The following is a 21345-nucleotide window of genomic DNA, read 5'->3' on the forward strand; positions in this document are numbered from 1 at the left end:
TTAAGCAAAGAGTATACCATTGTCATTATTAGAAGTAAATCTATAATGCAAAAATGATTCAATATAATTTTTTTCTTGTCAATTTAGGTGTGCTACAATCTGATAGTGAAGACACTGCTTTGTTGTCATATTTTTACCTCTTCTGTCTAAATTTAGTTATCCATAACCAAAAAATATTTTTGTCCTAAAATATAACTAAACATTGCTAATAATCTGTCAAATAAGTACTAGCTTTAGTGCATGAAATTACATTTGCTTGTGCTTAATTTTAAAAACTGATATTCACATTTACATACACATACAATGGTGATGGTAGAGAAATATTATCTGAGGGCTTCTGTCTTTACTTGCTGCAATTAAACACGTTTCTATAAAGGGGAATAACAGCAATTTTAAAAATCAAACATTCTAGCACAATGCAATCCAAAGACATATTAATTCTATACTTACATGCTGAGGAATGATGGTAGGAAAATATTAAGTCTTTATTTTCCATAATTAAACTATTATATTTCTGTAAGAGCAGAAACTTTGTATGTACAGTAAAAACACTGCAATTCATAACATACAATAGTTTTGAATCTAAGTTGAGGTGTTTTTGGCATTATTCCTTGGCATTGAATGGCATGATGTGCAAAGTTTGCATGTTGTATATTCAGAACAAAGGCTTCAGTGAAGTTGTATAATGCAACACATATGCAAGCAACTGCTAAAAACACCTCAGATTCATTACATGTTTGATTTTGAATTAATTTTTGGTTGTTGTGCATTCAGAAACCTTTTACTGTTACCAAATTTTTTGTGACCCCCACATTCAGTTATGATCCAAAGTTTAAGAAACACTGATCTAAACTATATGCAATTAACCTGGTTTGTAGATAATAAAGGCTTCTAGTATATGTATTAAAAAATAAATAAACCAGGACAGTCACCTTCTCCACTTGGATATAAGACCAATCCCTCATACATATATAGTCAATTTACTGTTTCCTTTCCTTTCCTTTCTTCTTTCCTTTCCTTTATTATATTCTGAACAGTATTTCAACTACAACCTTGACTTGAGCCACATGGCTGAAAATGAAAGATAATTAAAACAAACAAACAAACCAACAACCTTATCCAAGGGGAGGGTGTAAGCCTAAAGTTATCATATTTAGAAGCAAGAGTCTGAATTGAAAAGAAAAACAGAGAACCATTTTAATTTAAGTACTGGATTAGAACTCAGAAAAGCTGAGATCCAGACCTTGTTCTGCCACCTATTAGTTGAAGGACTGCAGTTATGACCTTATTTGAAAGACAACATTTGTAAAATGATTATAATTACTCTCCTCCTTGTAACGTGGGGCTCAAACAAATGCTGGGAGGGGGCGGAGCCAAGATGGCGGACTAGAAAGACACACATACGCTAGCTCCGAACCCACAGTCCATAAAATATATGTAAAAAAGAACTCCCAACAAATTCTGGAGCAGCAGAAGCAACAGAACAACAGAGAGGAGGAGATTTCTGTTCCAGAGTGCCCTGAAAACCTCTCACAAAAGCTCCGTCACGCTGCGGACCGGGAGCCGAGCCCAGCCCTGCCTTGGCCGCGTGGCGCCAAGAGGAGCAGATCCGAGCAGGCTTCAGGGATGGAATCTCCAGCAGCTGCGTGGGTCCCTCCACCCGTGGGTCCCTCCACCCACGGGCCCCAAAGGTTGGTGAGAGGGTCTTCTCGGTTTGCCGAGAGGGGAGTGGGGTCCCCCATAACTCAGGCCCCCTCAGGAGGCAGCAGCGAAGGGAGGAGCAAACAGGGGTTCCCCAAGCAGGCAGGAGCCCGGATCCATTGTTGAAGGTCTCTGCATAAACCCCCTGAGGGAACTGAGCCCCAGTGGTGGCCCTGCCCCCCACCCGAGCAGCTGAACTTAATCTCACACTGAATAGCAGCCCTGCCCCTGCCCAAAGCCCTGAGGCTGGGAAGCAGCATTTGAATCTCAGACCCCAAGTGCTAGGTGGGCAGATCTGGAGGCAAAGTGGGTGTCAAGAGAATATTCAGAAGTCAAATCACTGGCTGGGAAAATGCCCAGAAAAGGAAAAAAAAATAAGACTATAGAAGGTTACTTTCTTGGTGAACAGGTATTTCCTCCCTTCCTTTCTGATGAAGAAGAACAATGCTTACCATCAGGGAAAGACACGGCAATCAAGGCTTCTATATCCCAGCCCACACAATGGGCTCAGGCCATGGAAGAGCTCAAAAAGGATTTTGAAAATCAAGTTAGAGAGGTGGAGGAAAAACTGGGAAGAGAAATGAGAGACATGCAAGTAAAGCATGAAAAACAAGTAAACACCCTGCTAAAGGAGACCCAAAAAAATGCTGAAGAAAATAACACCTTGAAAAATAGGCTAACTCAATTGGCAAAAGAGGTTCAAAAAGCCAATGAGGAGAAGAATGCTTTCAAAAGCAGAATTAGCCAAATGGAAAAGGAGGTTCAAAAGCTCACTGAAGAAAATAGTTCTTTCAAAATTAGAATGGAACAGATAGAGGCCAATGACTTTATGAGAAACCAAGAAATCACAAAACAAAACCAAAAGAATGAAAAAATGGAAGAGAATGTGAAATATCTCATTGGAAAAACAACTGACCTGGAAAATAGATCCAGGAGAGACAATTTAAAAATTATGGGCCTACCTGAAAGCCATGATCAAAAAAAGAGCCTAGACATCATCTTTCATGAAATTATCAAACAAATGCTGGATATGAAAATACTTTGCAAATTATAACGGACTATACAAATGTGATCACCGCTGATTTTCATGCTACCTTATTGTGCACATCCTAATTCAAACCCTGGAGCAACAAGGAGGCTCAGTAGACAGAGCTAAGGGCCTAGAGGCAGTTAAGACCTGAATTCAAAGCTAGTCTTAAACACCTGCTAGCTGTGTGACCCTGGGCAAGTCACTTAACCCTGTTTGCTTCAGTTTTCTCATTTGTAAAATGAGCTGGGGAAGGAAATGGCAAAGCCCTCCAGTATCTTTGCCAAGAAAACCTCAAATGTAGTCATGAAGAACTGGACACAACTGAAATGATCTAAAATATAGGCTATTTAATAGTTTCCATTTTTGTGTCATGTTGCTTTAAATTATGTTTTATTTTTAACTATAGTTCTTTAATAATTTTTTAGAAATGGATAAAAACAAATACATTGAAGTACAAAGAATAGGTGTCTCAAGGTTTGCCCTCTTTTGGGCACTGAATACTTAAAGCATCACAGTTCCCAAGCTCAAATTCAAACCCATCATTCCAGCAGCTCCAAGGAATGGAAGGCTTCAGCCACTAACATAGTCCTTCTTCTTCACTAGAGGTTCTGACTTGACTGTGCAGAGCTGTTATTGCTTAACTCTCTTCACCTATATTCTCCACTCTGTTGTAAAGGCTGCTGATTGCCCAGATCCCAACATGCCTCTCACTTCTCACTGGGCTCATTAGGCATGCACTCCTGGGTCAGGATGCCAATAACATCAAGGTTAAATAATGTCTGGCCTCAAGTTTCTCTTTCTTCAATTACTGCCATTTTGTCTCTCTACTATCTCTAACTAAAGTAAGAACCTTACTGGCATCCAGGTCGTTTTCTTGGGACCTCTCCACCTAGATGACCATCCTATTGGCCCCATTTTTCTGTCATCACTGCCCCAGTTCTGGCATATATGAATGTATATGTAATCCAGGTGCATACTTGGTATATCTACATAAGACTCTCATCATTAGTAGAGAGAATCATTAGTTAGTACTCCATGTCTCTGTGAATGGTAGAGCTGGCAGAGCTTGGGACAGGAGAGATTTCTTTCTTTTCAAAAAAATATTTATGATATCTTTTGTTTTAATATCAATTATATTTCTTCCAGTATCTTTTCCCTTTACCCCTCTCCAGAGAGTCACCCTTTATAAAACTATTTTAAAGGAAAAAAAAAAGAAAAAGAGGAAGGAAAAAATAAGTAAAACTAATCAAAGCATTAAAAAGGTCTGAAAATCTATGTAATGATCCATTCCCATGTTACCTGTTCAAAAGAGAAGAAGGAGATATCTGCTATCTCTTCTTTGGGGTCATGCTTGTTCTTTGTAATTTTCTAACGTATGTTTGCTTTTTCTGTGGTCATTCTTCTTTCCATTTACATTGTTGTAGGAGAGATATCTTCTGGCTTCCAGCATCGAATGAAGAAATATATGCTTCAAGTTCTCTTCAGGGAAAGATCCCTGAAGGGAAAGAAAAACTGAGAAAAGGCAAACATGTAGAAGAGTTAAAGCCTCAATACATCCCTGATTTACAGCTTGCTACATTAGAGATTTTAGGGAATGTTGCTTAGGATGAGATTGAGGAGTCTCTGTTACTCCCAAAAGGAGAGCTCATGTACTTTGTATATTGTCTATTATATTCTAAACTTTATAACTTCTGACTTGTTTGCTATCAGCTATCAAATAAAGAAGTTTATTTGATATTCACTAGTTGTGATGGTCTTGGTGTTACTGGGATTTGATGGGAAGGGAATCAAATCTTTGAATATAGCTTGGAGCACTACTTCTCCACTAAGGGTTGGTGACCTGGAAAGTGGCTTGAACTTAAAAATAATTTCTTACAGCAATATTGGGGGTGGGGGGAGGACAAGAAGATAAAATTCTAATTTGGCATCCCTTCTTTCAGGAAGGAAGGAAGAACATAAGCATTTATTAAGAGCTTACAACGTGCCAGGCATTGTAGTATGTGCTTTACAAATACCATCTCATTTGATCCTCACAACAAAACTATGAAATAGACCCTATTAATATCCCTATTGCAGTCGAAGAAAATGAGGTAGAAGTTACATGACTTGCCCAGTCATCACCCAGCTAGTAAGTGCTAACATTTAGTAGCTGGGTGATGCTGAAATCTGCACTCAAGTTCTAAGTTATCTATAAGTAATTAATCTATAATGGTGGCATTGAAGACACCAGAATAGATTGGTGAGACATCTGGGATAATGATAACAATGATAGGTGGCATTTACATAGTACTTCAAGTTCTGCAATATACTTTACAAATATGAATTCACTTCATCCTCCAACAAACCTGAGAGGTAGGTACTGTTGTTATCCTCATCTCACAAGCGAGGAAACTGAGACTTGGCCAAAGTCACATAGCTACAAAGTATCTGTGGCAAGCTTGGTTTGAACTCAGGCCTGACTCCAGGTCCAGCCCTTACCCCTCTCACCGCCTCCAATCTGGGGTTAGAGAGGCTTTTCCTGCAACCCTCAAATCACACACATCACAAATTTAGATCTGGAAGAGGTCCTCCCGGCCTAGGGTCATACTGACTAGTGGAAATGTCCTTGGAGGCGTTCTAGTACAAGGCCTTTGTTACCCAGATAGGGAAACTCAGTCCCAGAGAGCTTACTCTGACGGGTCAGTGTCACACAGGTGGTAGAGCCAGGGTTCAGCCCCACGTCTGGCTCCAAATCCCACATCCTTCCTTCATGCCCTGCTGCCACCAGGTTCAATATGAATTCCCCAAGGTAAAGAGCTGTTAGTTTTGTCTGCCAGTCTTCACCACTTGCTTGCACAGGGCTCTTGGCTTCACGATCATTTGGCTGGATTCTCTGTGGAGAGCTTGAAGGCTTGCAAAGCACTTTACCTATGTTATCTCAGGTATTCCCATTTCACACTCACTAGGAATAACACCACTACAAAGTGTCTGAGGTCTTCCAGTTCCAGCCACTCGGCCACCCAGCTCGGAGCTCTGCTGAAAAGGCTTAAAATGTTTTCTGATAATCTAAACTTCACAGACCAAATCCACTTAGTAAAAGGATTTGTTCAGTAAAACTTGGGCCGCACCCAAGGCCCTAGAAGGCCACATGTGGCCTCGAGGCTGCAGGTTCCCCACCTCTGCTATCGACAGACTTTGAGAGGAAAAAGAAAACAAACTAGGGGCAGATCACAGAGCCCGGAGCCGGGCGGGGAGCACGGGGCGCGGGCAGAGGCGCGCTAAGCGAGGCCGGACTCCCCTCGGTTACTTTCCCCAGTTTCTGCCCGTCGCTCTCCTCCACGCGGGAGCGCTGAGCCGCCTAGACCTCGGCGTTCGTCCAGGGGGCGGGGCCTGAGAGCCTCGCCCCGCCCCCTCCAGCCCCGCCCTCCCCCCGCCCCCTCCCGATCTCGCGGCCCCGCAGGGTGGTCTCTGGCGACCCCGCCCCCTCCCCACCTGGGCGCCGATTCCCCGAGGCGGGGACCACTCCCTCGGCTCTCTCGAGACCGGAGAATGGCACCCTCCACCCCCCTCTTCCGCGCCAACTCAGCGTGCTGACGTTCTACGCTCCAGGTACTTTCCCGGCCGCGAGCAGCTGGTGTTCGGCGTCGTCGCTGGGGGTTGAGAGAGGGGGGAGCGGGAAGGAGGAGAAAGCAGGGAAAGCGGACCGCGCATGCGTCAGGCGGCCGCCGCCGGGGAGACGAGTGCGACTCGCACTCGGCTGTTACAGCGAGGACAGGGCATGTGCCTCTCCGGCCGCGGCGGCTCTACTCGCGCCAGGTCTCGCCCGCCACCATGTCCGTCACCATCGAGCGGGAGTTTGAGGAGGTGGATGCTGAGAACCGGTGGCAGCCCATGTACTTGGTGAGTCTTAGGGGTTAATGTGGCGGCCGACGCCGCCTACTCGGAAGGGTCAGGGCTCGGGCTGTCCCTCAAGCCTCCCGTTCCCTCCCTCTTTTCTCCCCTCGCTAGGCGGAAGTGACCGAGTCGAGGCGCGCGGGCTGTCCGGGAGCTGGCGTTCAGGTGCGCGCTCCGAGTGCGGGGCGGCGGCGAAGCGCGCCTGCGTCCGGGATTTCTTTTCTCTCAATAAATAAATAAATTTAAAGTCGTATACTCTGGTGTGCGCAGGCGCAGGCATGGTTCGTGAGGCCGAGGAGGGGCTTACAGCGGCCTCTAGTGGTGGGTGGAGACTGGCTCGCCTTGGTTTGCTTTGGTTCGGCCTGGCACTAAACCCCTGGGAGGCGCTTTGGGGCGGAGAGACTGGCATTGCCCTTGCCACAGCTGCGCTGCATGCACATGGCCACAGAAGTCCAAAGGATGTAGCTTCTCCCTCTGGGCCCCCGGACTGTTAAATTACCCGTCTCCGCACCCTGCCTTCTGAGTGGGAGCAGCGAAGAGGGCCTGTGGAATCGGTCTTTATTCCATAGCCCCCCATGGTTTAGGCAGAACGAGTCAGGGGATGAGTTTGGGTGCGTTTTTTCGTTCTTATGTTGCCTCTCGTGGGGATCAGATGGGGGAGATTTGATCTCCATATGGCACTTGAAAAGGTTATGCAAAGCCAGGTGAGTTGCAGTGCTTCCTTCACTTGTGAGTGTATCTGCAGTCCTGATGATTCCCTGAGAGGCCACTTTGACCCTCGGGCTGTAAACACGGTAGCCATTTCTAAAATGAGCTCTGGGCCAAATGGAATTGACTTCACTTCCGTTTGTTTCGCATTAACTATAATGCATTTAGTGTAGTTACAATTTTCCAAACTTAGAGTCATTGGTGAATGTTGCTGGAGGGAAGAAACAAACTTTGTCCGAGTTCCAAGTTTGTGTTTTGTTTTTTGTAATGAAATGAATGAATGAAGAAACATTTTTCATTCAGTAAGTAATAACTGTGTGCAAAGCACTATGCTAAGCATTGGGGATACCAAGAGCTAAGTGCTCACATTCTAACTTGGGAAGGGACATATATAAGAAGTTGAAGCTGCAAAATAAGGTGGAAAGGTAGGTACCATAATCTTTAGGGTTCCGTGGCAAAGCAGATGTTTTCTTTTTAATGTCATTTTCACTAACAGTCATATCAGTTATGATACTGAATCATTTGTTAGTTTCAGGGACTGGTGGCAAGAGCTGTCTTTTCAGAGTCTTCAGTAGCTGTGGCTGCAGTACCCATCAAAGCAGTTGACAGGCCACATCTCTGAGGGGTGGGGAGGTGGGATTGTTTTCAGAAAGATATTTTAGGGCTTGGGCTGGAAGCAGGACCTATGATCTGGGAGCTGTTTTTGAGATATTCTGTATATATATGGGGAAATTTAAACAAATGATGCGCTGTACCTTTTAAATCAAGCAAAACTACAATTCATCTTTATCCAAGTTTCTATTCTCAACTGAACAAATATTTGTAAAGTATTTAATATATGCAAGGCCCTGGGGATTACAAAGATAAGAAATGAAGCATTCTCTGCCCTCAAGGAGTGCACTGGCTGATGAAGGATGCACACAAATCATACACATTAGAACATAATTAAGTACATTGGAAAGGATAGAGAGGAGGGATCTTTAAAAATGATTTAGTTTGAACCCAAAGTATGGGTTATCAGACATGAGACAAGGGATGTGAGATGATAACCTGTACCAGAGAATTCCATTTTAAAAAATTTCCTGTGTAACTAGTTGATTTTTCTTCATTCCTACTCTGTTAGACATACTATTACATAATAGCTTATTTCTGTATGTCACTGTAAGATTTATAGGTGTGTTATAATGGTAGGAGGGCATGAGGTGGATGAGTCCCTGATCTGAAATCAGAAGGCTTATCTTCCTGAGTTAAAATCTGGCCTCAGACACCTACTTAGGTGTGTGATAAATCACTTAATCCTGTTTACCTCAGTTCCCTCATCTGTAAAATGAGCTGGAGAAGAAAATGGCAAACCACTTTACTATCCTTGCCAAGAAAACCCCAGATGCAGTCACATAGAATCAGACAATTGAAAAACGACTGAACGTAGTAGTAAGAGTGCTGGTTTGAAGTCAAAGGACTTGGATTCAGATCCTGTCTCTGTTACTAGCTACCTTTGTAAACTTAGGCAAATTACTTTGCTTTTGTGTCTCATTTTTTCATCTACAAAATAAGATTGGACTAGATGACTTTCGAGGTTAATCTTTGAGGTTAAGTGAAAGCAAGACTCTCAAGGAATACTTGTCAGTAGTCAGGTCAGAGCTAGAACTTGAACCCCAGAGCCCATCTGCTGCCTTCTTTCCACTATACCAGTTTTTAATGCCCTACTTCACATAAGTATAATGTGTTTGATTGGAAATAATGTCTTGACTTTTAAAAGATGCTTCAGGTGATAAGAAATTCTTTAATCATAGAAAACCTTAAGTAAACTCAAGTGGATTCCAGTGAGAATTCTAGTATGAGGTGCCTGTCAACTCTGTCTTCTTCAGTTACATTTAGTTTAGCAGAGGCATCTGTTTCCAATGTGCTCCTGACATCAGCATGCAAATTTGAGATAGTGTGTATGGGTAATGCTTAAGAATTTGTCTAAACCTATTGAGAATTAACTTGGTCAATACAAAATAGAAGATAGTCTTTAGATAATTTTATGAATTTACTCTCTGCCATAAATGTATCATCATCATAGACCTATAGAAAAAACATAATAATAATGGCAGGAAGATGGGAAGTTTAAACTTATAAGAGTTTAAGTGGGAAAAAGTTTGAGTAATGAGGATATAGAATTCAGTCACACTTAGCCCTAAGAGTGGCAATGTAAAGGCTATTCAAGGAACCAGAACATCCAGATTCTTATTCCAGCTTTGCTAATAGGAATCAGGTCACCTAATTTGCAAAAATAGTTTTTTTAAACCAACTTATTTACAAGACATTATATTAGATGCTGGGGATACAAAGGTAAAATGTACTTGTGGAACTTAGAATTTAGTAGGGGAAGATAAAACATGTTTGTGAGTATAATCCAAGTTGTAATATAACTCATGAGAGAGGTCCATGTCATGTCACATGTCATGAGAATTTTAATGATTGAGGAATATCTTTTACCTGAGATCAAATAAGGGTTCATAGAAGAGTTGGTGCCTGAACAGGTAGAAATTGGAAGTAATTGGGGTGCATTGAAGGAAATGGTGAGTTTAGATTTTATAAATCAGTTTGTCCTTGATATACATTTGGGCTTCTACTGTATTGATGCTATGCATACATGACTGGTTTGAGGAGCTTAATTAATACCTTCAGTATTAAAGGAGTTGGAAAAATATTGAAACTCAGCAGAAGAACCTTGGCCTATTGTCATGCTGAAAAAAAGTATGAGTTTTTTTTAACATAATTTCACATTTTTGAAGGAACCAAGTAGCATTCAATCAGTAGCATTGAAGTTTCTCAATATCTATTAGCATAATTTGGATTAACAGGGTTATAAGGAGTATAATTTAAAAACATTGGACATGATCTTTAAGGCCTCTTTCAGATTTGATTTTATTACTATGCTCTAAGTCAGGTTTTTAAACTTTTTTTGTGTGTCCTGGACCCCTTTGTCAGTCTAGTAAACCTGTTGGTCCTCTCCTCAGTGATGTTTTTAAATAATGGAAGGAAATGCTAAATTTCAGTTACGGAGTGATGAAAAATAAAGACTTTTTTTTTGCCATCTAAGTTAACTTTTTTTTTTTATCTATCCCATTTCAATTCCTTTTCTCCTTTCTTTTCATGTTAGGCAATAGTTAAATAGCTTGTTGATTCTAGTTTAGTTAACTTGACAAACATTGGTTGTAAGTACTGCTGTTAGTCTCTTGAAAGCATCAGAAGAGTACTTTGAAACTATTCAATCATTTCCTCTGTAACTCTTTCCAGACACAACTAGCTGTATACTATATTAGCCTGGGGTATTTATTAGAAGGAATTAGAATACATATGAGGTTTTGTGAGACTGGAGAAGAGAAGGAGAAAAGGGAAATAGGAAAAACTCAGTCAGTGACTTAAGGTATGGAAAAATGGGTGGCTGTATCTAAAATAACCCATTCAACTAGTAACTGATTAAATCTAGACAGCAGGCATTAAGGGTTTACTGTATGCCAGGCATGGGGGATACAAAGAAGGTCAAAACCAGTTCCTGCCCTCAAGGAGATCGTATTCTAATAGGGAAGACAACATGTAAATAATTTATACGTGTAAGATATATACAGTGCAAATTGGAGGTAATAGGAAAAGCTCCAGCATTGAGGGAGAACAGAGGGATTTCTTGAAGAAGGTAGGATTTTATCTGAAACGAAGGAATCCAGGAAAACCTGAGAGGTGGAGATTAGAGAGTGCTTTCCTTGGGGGAATGGCCAGTGAAAGTGCCCAGAAACAGGAGATTAGAATGTTATGTACAAGGAATAGCAAGGAGGCTAGTGTCATTGACTGGAAGAATAGGTAAGGGTGAGTGGTGCAGAGGGCAGATATGAAGGCCTTTATGTTAGATACTTTAAGTAACAGGGAGCAAGTGAAACTGAATCACTTGGGAAAGGGAGTGTGTGCAGTGGATGAGAGAGAGAAATGGAAACATAACCTTGTGCATTAGGAATATATCATTTTGACAGCAAAGTGGAGGATGGTTTGGAGAGACTTGAGGGCAGGGAGACCAGATAGCAGATCACTGATTGCAGTAGTCAAAATTTGAGATATTAGGGCCTGTTTTAGTATCATGAGATAGAATTACTAGGACTTGGCAACAGTTTGGATATGTGGGATTAGGAAGAGTGAGGAATATAGAATGAGGTTGTGAATGAGCCTGGGTGACCAGAAGGATGGTGGTGTCCTCCACAGTAATGGGGAAGTTAGGTGATTATGCACATGTTTATTCTATAGTGTATCTTAGTATTTGTCTCCACAGGCTCATAAAGATTTGTTGAATTAATATTAGAGTTGACAAATCCTGCCTTCCCTGCCAAAAGCATCTCCTGCACACATTATAACAATTAGAAATACATTTAAAGATTTAAAAAATTCTGTTTAAATATACCACTATTCACCCCTGTCCCCATTACCCCCCTCCCCCCCACCATAATTAGGCCTGTTAATTATTCTCAATTTAGGGTCAATTGCTTTTATGAGATTGCTTTCCTTCTATAAATAACTACTCATTGAGGTCAGCACTGAAAGGATTGGAATTTTGATTGGGAGGCATGGTTTTGGAATTGGGGGTGCCCTAATCAGAGACTTGCCTTTGGCATGTATTTTCTAGGTTGCTATGGTACCCAGGTAGGAATCTTAATTTTAGTGTAAGGAAGAGAATGGTGGTGCAGGTGACATGGTTTGGAGATAATCTGAAAGTAACTGTTTTCAATTAGACACTCCAGTTACACGTCTTATGTCCTCTTATGTCCATTTAGCTCTCCTTTCAGCCTGAGCCTCCCCAATGGAATATCTCTTGCAGCCCTGACAGTAATAATGATAGCTGACTTTCACAAAAGTGCTTTAAAGTTTGTAAAGTATTTTGCATACATTAACTTAGTTAAAAAAGTAAATTTGTTAAGTGACTACTACTACCTGGTTCTGTACTAACAACAGAGGATACAAATACAGAAGAATGAAATAATCCTCCCTTACAGTAAATAAACTTATGTCTAATGAGGGAGAAAAGTACATATAAAAATTTGTATAGTATAAATAGTTAATAAATACAAATATATACAAAATAGTTAAATTCAAGGTAGTTTGGGAGGGAGGACACTGGCATTTGGAGGTATTGGGAGTGGCTTCATGCAGAAAATGGTAACTGAGCTTCATCCTAAAGGAAGAGAGAAACTGAGATGAGGAGGAGTGCATTTCCAACTTTGGGGTTGCCTATTGCAAAGGCCTGGAGACAGATGGAGTGAGAGAAACAGAGAGGCCAAATCAGTGAGATTGCAGAGTGTGGGGAGGAAAAGTAATGTTGACTGGGGAGAGGGAAACACAGGTTGGAGTCAAGTTGTAAAAGGTTTTAAAAACTAAGAGAATTTTTGTTTTATCTTAGAGGCAATATAGAAAGCCAGTGGAGTTGTTTGACTTAGAGGAATCACATATCAGAACTTCAGTTAAAAGAATGGTGTTGGCTATCTTTGGAGGATGACTTGGAAGGGATAGAGACTTGAGGCAGGGTGTCCAATTAGGCTGTTGAAAGAATCTAGGTGAGGGATGAGGAAGGCTTCGGTTTAGGTGGTAATTTGTGTGAGTGGCAAGAAGGGATTGGATGCTAGAAATGTTATTTAAACCTTAAAACAACTTATTGAAGTAAATACTACAGTTAGGACTTAGTCACATAGCAAGTGACATAGTCACAAAGCAAATGTCGACAGCAGGATTCAAGCCTAGGTCTTACTGCCTCCAGACCCACACTGTGATCACTAGATGCCACTGCTTTTCTTAATTTAACTTTTTATTCCATCAGTGAATCCCCATTTTTCTTTGATTTGAATGGATCTGTAGTTTAAAATGTCAAGGCATAATGTACCTTTGGGGTCCAAAGAATCTAGTCCTCAGATTTTTAGGTTCAGAAATTTATTTTCTGAATAACCCTAGGAAATTGATCCATACTAAACAAATACAGCAAACTACTCATAAAGCCATTTCATTAACTTTAGTACTTAAAAGAGTGATTTTTGTGGGCTTTCATTGATAAAGATTTAAACCCTTCTACAACTTAGATTAGATGGCCTTGTTAACAGTTACTATGATAAAAAAAAATTTAACCTTGCGTCCTTGTGCTAAGGACTTATAATTTATTGTGAGAAGTATTGCAAAGTGTATCAGACATTTATATAGTATGAACTAATGGATGCATCCTTTTCTTTGTAGGGAACCTAATTGTTACCAATAGTTTACACTATAGTTTACACTAAGTCAGTATCAGAAGACTGCTTGGCAAATATAGCATCAGAGCAAAGGGAATTGGAAAGTGTAAGGAATACTTTCATCAAGAAATAGTAACTGGATTGAGTGGCTCTAAGGGATTTCTGACATTCTTACTGTTTTTATAGACTGGTCAAGACACTGGTTAACCCAGACGGTGTTGGGGGCACATTGACTTATTTAATCCAACTTTTTTCTTTTTTGCAGTTCATCAGAATTGTCATTCTTGTTTTTATTGTCATTGCAGCATCTCTTTACTTTTCATTTGAGCATGCAGATAATTTATTACTCCCAAATTAATAGTTTTTTTACCAGTTACATTTAAATTTAGTTGTTTCTTGGTGATACCTATATTGTCAGCAAAATTTTATAAGAAGTAAGAGTCCCCAAGTCAATCCATATTACTTTTGGATACATCTCCTGAAAATAGCCAGGCTTCTTGAATTTCTGACATAGGTTTGGGAAGATGTGAGCTTGCATCCTGCCTTTAACACTGGTTATGTGACAGAACAAATTGCTCTAGAACCTCTAGAAAGCCTAGTTTTCTCATCAGTAAAATGAGAATAGTGATACCTGTAGTCCTTACCTCACAAGGTTGTGAATTTCAAATGAGATAAAACGTATGTAAAGCAGTTTGCAAACTTTCAAATGCCACATAAATGTCTGTTGCCATTGTTGTTCAGTCATTCAGTTGTGTCTGATTCTTTGGGACCCCACATGGGGTTTTCTTGGCAAAAGTAAATTATTTTTACTGTTATAGTAAATTATCATTGTTGGAAGTTCAACTTCAGAAAGCATTGATTAAGTGTATATGCAAGGCACCATTCAGGATTTTGGAATAGATAAAAGATTAAATTAGAAATTTAATTCCTGTCCAAAATGGTAATTCTTGAGAAGAACATTTTGTACTTTTGTTAAACTTGAGCCCTGATTTTAGAGTTCATCTTAGGGAATTGCAACCCTCTGCATAACCAACATCTGGAAGACTTGGGAAATTTGTAGACATGAGAAAAAAGAGCATGTCAAGGAGAAGAGATTAGAAATTAGCAGAGTATGTCTTTCTAGGAGAAGTATCAGAGGTACTGCTATTCTTCTCGTCTCCCAGGTTGTAACTTTAGCGTTATCTTTGACTCCTCACTCTAATAATGCCAAATCTTGACATTCTGCCTTTACATTATGTCTCATATATAGTTTTGGCCACCACTTTAGTTCAGATTTTCCTCACTTCTTGCCTAGTCTTTGCAGTAGTATCTAGATGGCTCTTCCTGGCTCAAATCTCTGCACTCCACTCCATCTTCCACATTGCTGCCAAAGTGATTTTTCTTAAGTACAGTTCTAACAATTCCACTTCCCTACTCAGTAAACTAGAGTGCAAAATTAACATTCAAAAAAGAAGTTACATTCAAATAATTAGAAAATGTATAAAAACAATTGAAAGTTAATCAGTGAAGGCATACTTAAGACATACACACAAATATAAAAACATTCTTTCGTGAAATTAAGATTGATTTAAATAATTGGAGGGATTTTCATTGCTCATAATTGGGCCATGTCAGTATAATACAAATGTAACCTATATTGTTAGTTTTAATGCCATACTAGTCATATTGCCAAGGGGTTACTTTAAAAGTTCAAGACAGAACAACAAAATTCATTTGAAAGAATAAAAGTTTTAGAGCCAAGAGTTCTTAACCTAGGGCGTATGAACTGCCTTTTTTTTTTTTTTTTTTAAATTCTAACTGAAAATTTGATAAGCAGAAGGCAGAAGCCCTCACCAGTTTTCCCTGTAAAGGGGTCCATAACAGAAACAAATTTCTGGTCTAGAATCTCAAGGTAAATAATTTTTAAAAGTAATACTGAAGGGAAAACAGCTTTTCTAGATCTGAAATCATACTATAAGGTCATGATCATCAAAGCTTTTTGCAGTGCATTAAAAACTAGTCTAAATTAGGATTAATCAGAAAAGAATTCAGTAATACCTTGTTCAGTAATTTCAAGAAGGTATAGTAACTTGGAAGAAATCCCTATTTGATAAAAACCCTAGGGAAATGAGTGGTGTGTTGAAAATGAAGTTTATGAAAAACATCTTATTCCATCCTGTTGCAGTTTAATATTTAACAATCAATAAGCACTTACTACTACTACTACTACTACTACTACTACCACCTCTGCTACATACCCCTGTGTTAGCTGCTTTGAATGCAGAGTCAAAATTGAAATAGGTTCTGCTTTTAAGGATCACACATTTTATAGGGAGAGACATACATACATGCAAATATTTATATCTATTAAGATTTTTAGGAGGAGAAGCATTGACTGGGTGAATCAAGAAGGACCTCATGTAGGAGGTGATACTTGAGCTAATCTTTGAAGGAAGTTAGAGATCCTGAGGTGACGAGGGTTCTAGGCATGTGGGACAGCCTTTGCAAAGTCATGGAGATAGGAAATGGAATGTCATATGTGCTAGAGAGCTTGGATGGTCCATAAAATATATAAAGGGTAATAATGTATAATAAGCCTGAAAACATAGGTTAGAGCCATATTGTGACAGACTTTGTGTTAAAGAGGAGTTTCTACTTGGTCTTAGAGGCAATGGGGAGCCATTGGATTTTATTGAGTAAGAGAATAACATGGGCAAACCTTTGCTTTAGAATTATCAACTTCTTGACTCTTCAAGATCACAGTAGGAAGGGACTGAAGGCAGTGTATAGGACTTGAATCTATTAGAGTAGTCCAAGTAAGAGATGAAGGCCTGAACTAGGGTAGTGGAGGTGTAAGTGGAGAAAAAAGGACCAGTGTGAAAGATATCGGGATAGTTAAGAATGGGCCATGGATACCAGCAAGATTGCACAACTGGGTGATTGAAGGAGAGGATTTTGAGGGAAGATAACGATTTCTGATTTGTTGAATTTGAGGTGCCAATGGCATGCCCAAAGGGAAGTGTCCAATAGTCAGTTAATGATTCAGAACTGGAGCTATGGAAAGTCCCAGGTATGTAGATTGTAGATGTGGGAGTCATCAGCATAGAGATGATAATTGGACCCATTGTTGATGTCCTCAAGAGAGGGTGTTATAGACTGTGTCTATTACAGATTTGTTACATAACCTTTACTGGGTCCTCACTGCTTTGAGGCAATTCCTTTAAATCTCCCCAATTAACTCTCCTCACTCTCTCAGCAGAGAACTTTGCCTTATATTTTACTGAAAAAGTTGAGGAAATTTACCAAGAGTTCCTCTTCTCCCTTCTTCATCTTACATCACTCAGATGCTTTCTGCCAATCTCCTTCTTTTCCCCTTCTCAAATGAAGAGGTGACCCTTGTCAAAGCTAATCTTCCTCCTTTACTTACACAAGTGATCTCATTCCATCCCAGCTTCTCCAAGAGATTTCTTCCTCCATTATCCCCATTCCCTCACTTATCTTCAGTCTCTTCCTGTCCACTGACTGCTTCCCTACTGCCTACAGACGTGTCACCCCTGTCTTCAAAAAACTCTCACTTGATCCATTTATCCCTGCTAACTTCCCATACCTCACCTACATTTTGTGGCTAAACTCTTTGAGAAGGCTTTCTACAATAGGTGCCTCCACTACCTCTCTTCACTCTCTTAACTTTTTACTGCCTTGCTCATTCAACCAAAACTGATCTCTTAAGGCCTTTTCTCAATCCTTATCCTTCTTGATCTTTCTGTATACTTTGACACTGCGGATCACCCTCTTCTCATCTTTATAGGGTTTCCAAACACTCCTGGTTCTCCTCAGCTTCTTTGCTTTTTGTCCAAGTCATGCCTGCTAACACTGGCTGTCCCCCAGGACTCTGCCCTGAGCCCTCTTTCTTCTCCTTCTATGCTGTTTTACTTGGTGATCTCATCAGCCATGTATTCTCTATGCTCATGATTCTCAAACCTATTTCTCCAACCCTAAATTTTCTACTGACTTCCAGTCTCACATCTCCATCTACCTATTAATCCCTGTAAACTGGTTGTCCCATAGACTTCTTAAACTCATTATGTCCACAAGATATTGAACCAGTATCTTGACCATCAAGTACTTCCCACTTCCAGACATCCCCATTACTGTTGAGGGTACCACCAGTCTCCTGGGCTTGACACCTAGATGTCATCTTCAGTTCTTCACTCTCTCTCCCTCCTCATATCTAACCTATTAGCAAGGCCTGTCAGTTTTACTTAAATGACATTTCTCAGATATGCTCCCCTTTTCTCCTCTGACATAGTCACCACCCTGGTACAGGTTTTCATCACCTCACAATTATAGTAGCCTGCTACTTGGTCTGCCTTCTACAAGTCTCTTCCCCACTTCACTTATGCTGCACTTGATTGTCAAATTGACCTTCCTAAAGTGCAGGCCTGACCCCCTCCTATTCAGTGAACTCCAGTGGCTCCCTTCACCTCCAGGACCAAATGCAAAACCCTCTGGCCCTTCAAAGCCTACCCTTTCCCTGCCTGCCCTCCACCTTTCCAGTGTTCTTATACCTTATACCCTGCCACATACTTTGCAATCCAGCTACATTGACCTGCTTGCTATTCTCGAAAAAGACACCCCATGTATTGACATGAGGTATTTTCACTGGCTGGAACTCTGCCTCCTTCTTCTCTAACTTTCCTTCAAATCCCAACTAAAATCCCACTTTTTACAGACAGCTGTTATTGATCCCTCTTTAAAATTCTAGTGCCTTTTCTCTGTTTGTTTTTTCCAATTTATTCCATATATAGTTTACATATAGTGTTCTGTATGTTATTAGAATGTGAACTCCTTGAAGACAGGGACTGTTTTTTGCTTTTCTTTGTATCCCCAGTGCACAGTGCCCAGCACATAGTAGATGCCTAATAATGTTTGTTGATTGATTGAGAAGAGGGCCTAGAACAGAGCTTTGAGGGTATACCTATAGTTAGAACGCACAGTATAGATGATGATCCAGCAAAGGAGGCTGAGAATAGTTTTATAGGTAGGAGAAACAAGAAACAATAATGTCATAAAAACTCAGGAGACTATAACAAGAGGAAGTGTCACATGCTAGAGAGGTCAAGAAGTATGAGGATTGAGAAAAGATCATCAGAAGATCATTGGTAACTGGAGAGAGCAATTTCTCTTGAGTAACCAGATTGCAAGAGTAAAGAAATGAGTGAGAGAAGTGGAGGAAGCCAGTGTTACAGCTTTTTTTTTCTATCTAGATTTCCTACATTCTTGTGTAGGTAATTTTTTTGAGCTAACTCTACATTTATCCATATTAAATTTCATATTGTTAATTTCCAAGCCTATCATTTCATCTTGCTGATTTTCTGAATCCTAATTCTCATCCAGTGTATACCTCTTCCTCCAGTCATGTGATACCCAGAAATATAAACATGTCACTTATGTCTTTTTCCAAGTTGTAGACAAAAATATTGGAACAGAATAGGGCCAGTGACAATCTGGTGGTTCTGTACTTGTTGAAATCTTTATTGAATTAAAGTAAAAAGGGTCCCTGTTTTTCCAGATGAGGAAATTGAGATTCAAGTGATTTGGCCAAGGTCACACAGCTGCTGTTTGGTCAATGCTTTTCTGAGAGCAGATATAGGGGTATTTTCATTGACATCATAGTTAGTGAGAGGCAGCATGGAATAGTAGGTAGATAGCTGACTTGGAGTTAGACCTGGATTCAGACTAGCTTTGTGACTCTAAGCAAGTCACATAACCTATTTGTTTTTCAGATTCCTCATACCTGAAATTAGGGGATTGGACTTGATGGATTCTGTGGTTCTTTTTAACTCAAAATCTCTTTCCTGTGGACTTTCTATAGATAGAAAGGACCTTAGAGGTAATCTAATCCAATCCTTCAATTTACAGATAAGGAACCTGGGAAACAGATTAGATGATTTGCCCAAAATTACATAAGATAGTGACAGAGCAGGTGTTTAAATTACAGGTCCCTTAACTCCATATCAAATAGTCTTTCCACTGTATTATGCTGCCAGCCACCACACTCCACATATGTTTATGGTGCCCATAAACATTTTTTGATTTATTAGCTTAATAAATGTAGGATGGGTTAAAATAGGTAGGGAGTAAGTAAGAATGGATCCAAATGAGACCATATTTATTCAGGCAAACTCAAAGGACATTTATTTGAATCAAAACTGAAACAAATTGATAGATGACTCAACAATAAGAGCCAAGGACATGAACAAATAAGTAAAATATTTTAAAATTACATTATGTACAGTTTGGTGCAGTGATCTTTTTGATAGGAGTAAGTCTTAAGAGGCCTTTGAAAGAAGGAAATTTTGACTAAGTTAATACAGTTAATCTTTTGGTGTAAGACTGGTTGATTCTTGAAAAGGTTCTGTTAAGTTGAAAAAATGATTTTCTCCTAGGGACAGTGATATAGTAGGGAATTATATTCCTGCTTTGGGCCCTGATCAACTTTTAGTAGAAATAATTATAAGTATATTTAATCAACTCTAAATTATAATATTATATCATATAAATCACTCTGAAGTACGTATACACATACACATAGAGTTTAGGGCAGCACTGTAACCAATTACAAAAACAATAAAATGTGTTATGATTCAGTACAATCAGAATATGCTATAGTAGCATAACATACTGTAGTAAGTTCTTATTTTAATTCCTGCCTAATTTTTCTTGCTTTCCATCAAGTTTAGAGAAGTGAGTGAAATAAGCATTAAAGGCAGTTGATTTTTTTTTTTCCTATTAAGGTTTTTTTCCATATTGTATACTTGGTGCCACATAATATAGTAGAAATAACTTTGGACTAGTAGTCAGAAGACCTCAGTTTGTAGTCCAGCTTGGAGACTTAATAGATTTCTGACTTGGGCATTAGTTCTGTGATTCTGAGCTATTATTTGGTCCTTTGTAAAATGGTATTTGAAAATGGGATAATGACACTTGTACTGTCTACCTCAGTAGATGGTTGTAATGATGAAATAATATAAGAAAATGCTTCACTATACTGTAAAACATTACATCGTATTAAATATTTGCTAGGCCCTGGGAATAGAAAAAAAAAAAATTTTTTTAAAGCACACCCTATTCTACCAAAGGAGAGATACACGTGTATAAGAATATGTGAAATGTATAATAATAAAGCCAAATGATGGGAGGTAGAGGTGGGCAGGGTTCCAGGAGCTGAGGAGATTACGAAACATGTAGGAGGTGAAACTTGGGCTAAACTTTGATTTTTTTTCTTCTTTTAAGAATTAGAGATGAAGAGGGAGTGTATCCTAGTCATAGGGGACAGTTTGGAGACAGGAAAGGGAAATGAAATGTCATGATGGCAGAAAGGCCATTATGGCTCATTTTGTCAAGTTCAGGAAAGGGAGTAATGTGAGGCACCTAGGTAGCACAGTTGACAGAAAGCTGGAACTGGAGTCAGGAAGAACTGAGTTCAGATGCTACCTTACACTTACTGGATATGGAACCCTAGGCAAGTTTAATAACTTCTAATAACCTCTGGCTGCCTCAGTTTCCTTATCTGTAAAATGGAGATTATAATAACACCTATCCTCCAAGGTTGTTGTGAGGATTAAAATGAGATATTCATTAAGAGCATTGCAAACTTGAGGGTGCTGTATAAGACTGGAAAGGTAGGTAGATGGGGACTATCTGTTTTGCTGCCTTTTTATTAATGAAATTTCTCTGTAGCCATCATAAGCATTAGAAATCAAAGTATTTTTTTCTAGTTAGAACAACAGTTCATTAAGTAGTTTG

The 21345-nt window shown here is 39.7% G+C and overlaps 1 protein-coding gene across 6 annotated transcripts in view; it reads left to right on the forward strand.

Moving 5' to 3' along the window:
* The first annotated feature begins 6142 nt into the window (after positions 1-6142).
* PTPN2 (protein tyrosine phosphatase non-receptor type 2) overlaps positions 6143-21345 on the forward strand; it is a 109234-nt gene continuing 94031 nt past the window's right edge. For 3 of the 6 annotated variants that reach the window (XM_072604194.1, XM_072604195.1, XM_072604192.1), the window contains exon 1: positions 6885-7308. In XM_072604194.1, coding sequence (XP_072460295.1) covers positions 7234-7308 — 75 coding nt within the window. In that variant the 5' untranslated portion in view covers positions 6885-7233. Of the gene's footprint in view, positions 6611-6884; positions 7309-21345 lie in introns of those variants that run through there. The other 3 variants (XM_072604197.1, XM_072604193.1, XM_072604198.1) reach the window with 2 other exon arrangements.

This window comes from Notamacropus eugenii, chromosome 4, assembly GCF_028372415.1.
Source record: "Notamacropus eugenii isolate mMacEug1 chromosome 4, mMacEug1.pri_v2, whole genome shotgun sequence".
NCBI classification, from domain to species: domain Eukaryota; kingdom Metazoa; phylum Chordata; class Mammalia; order Diprotodontia; family Macropodidae; genus Notamacropus; species Notamacropus eugenii.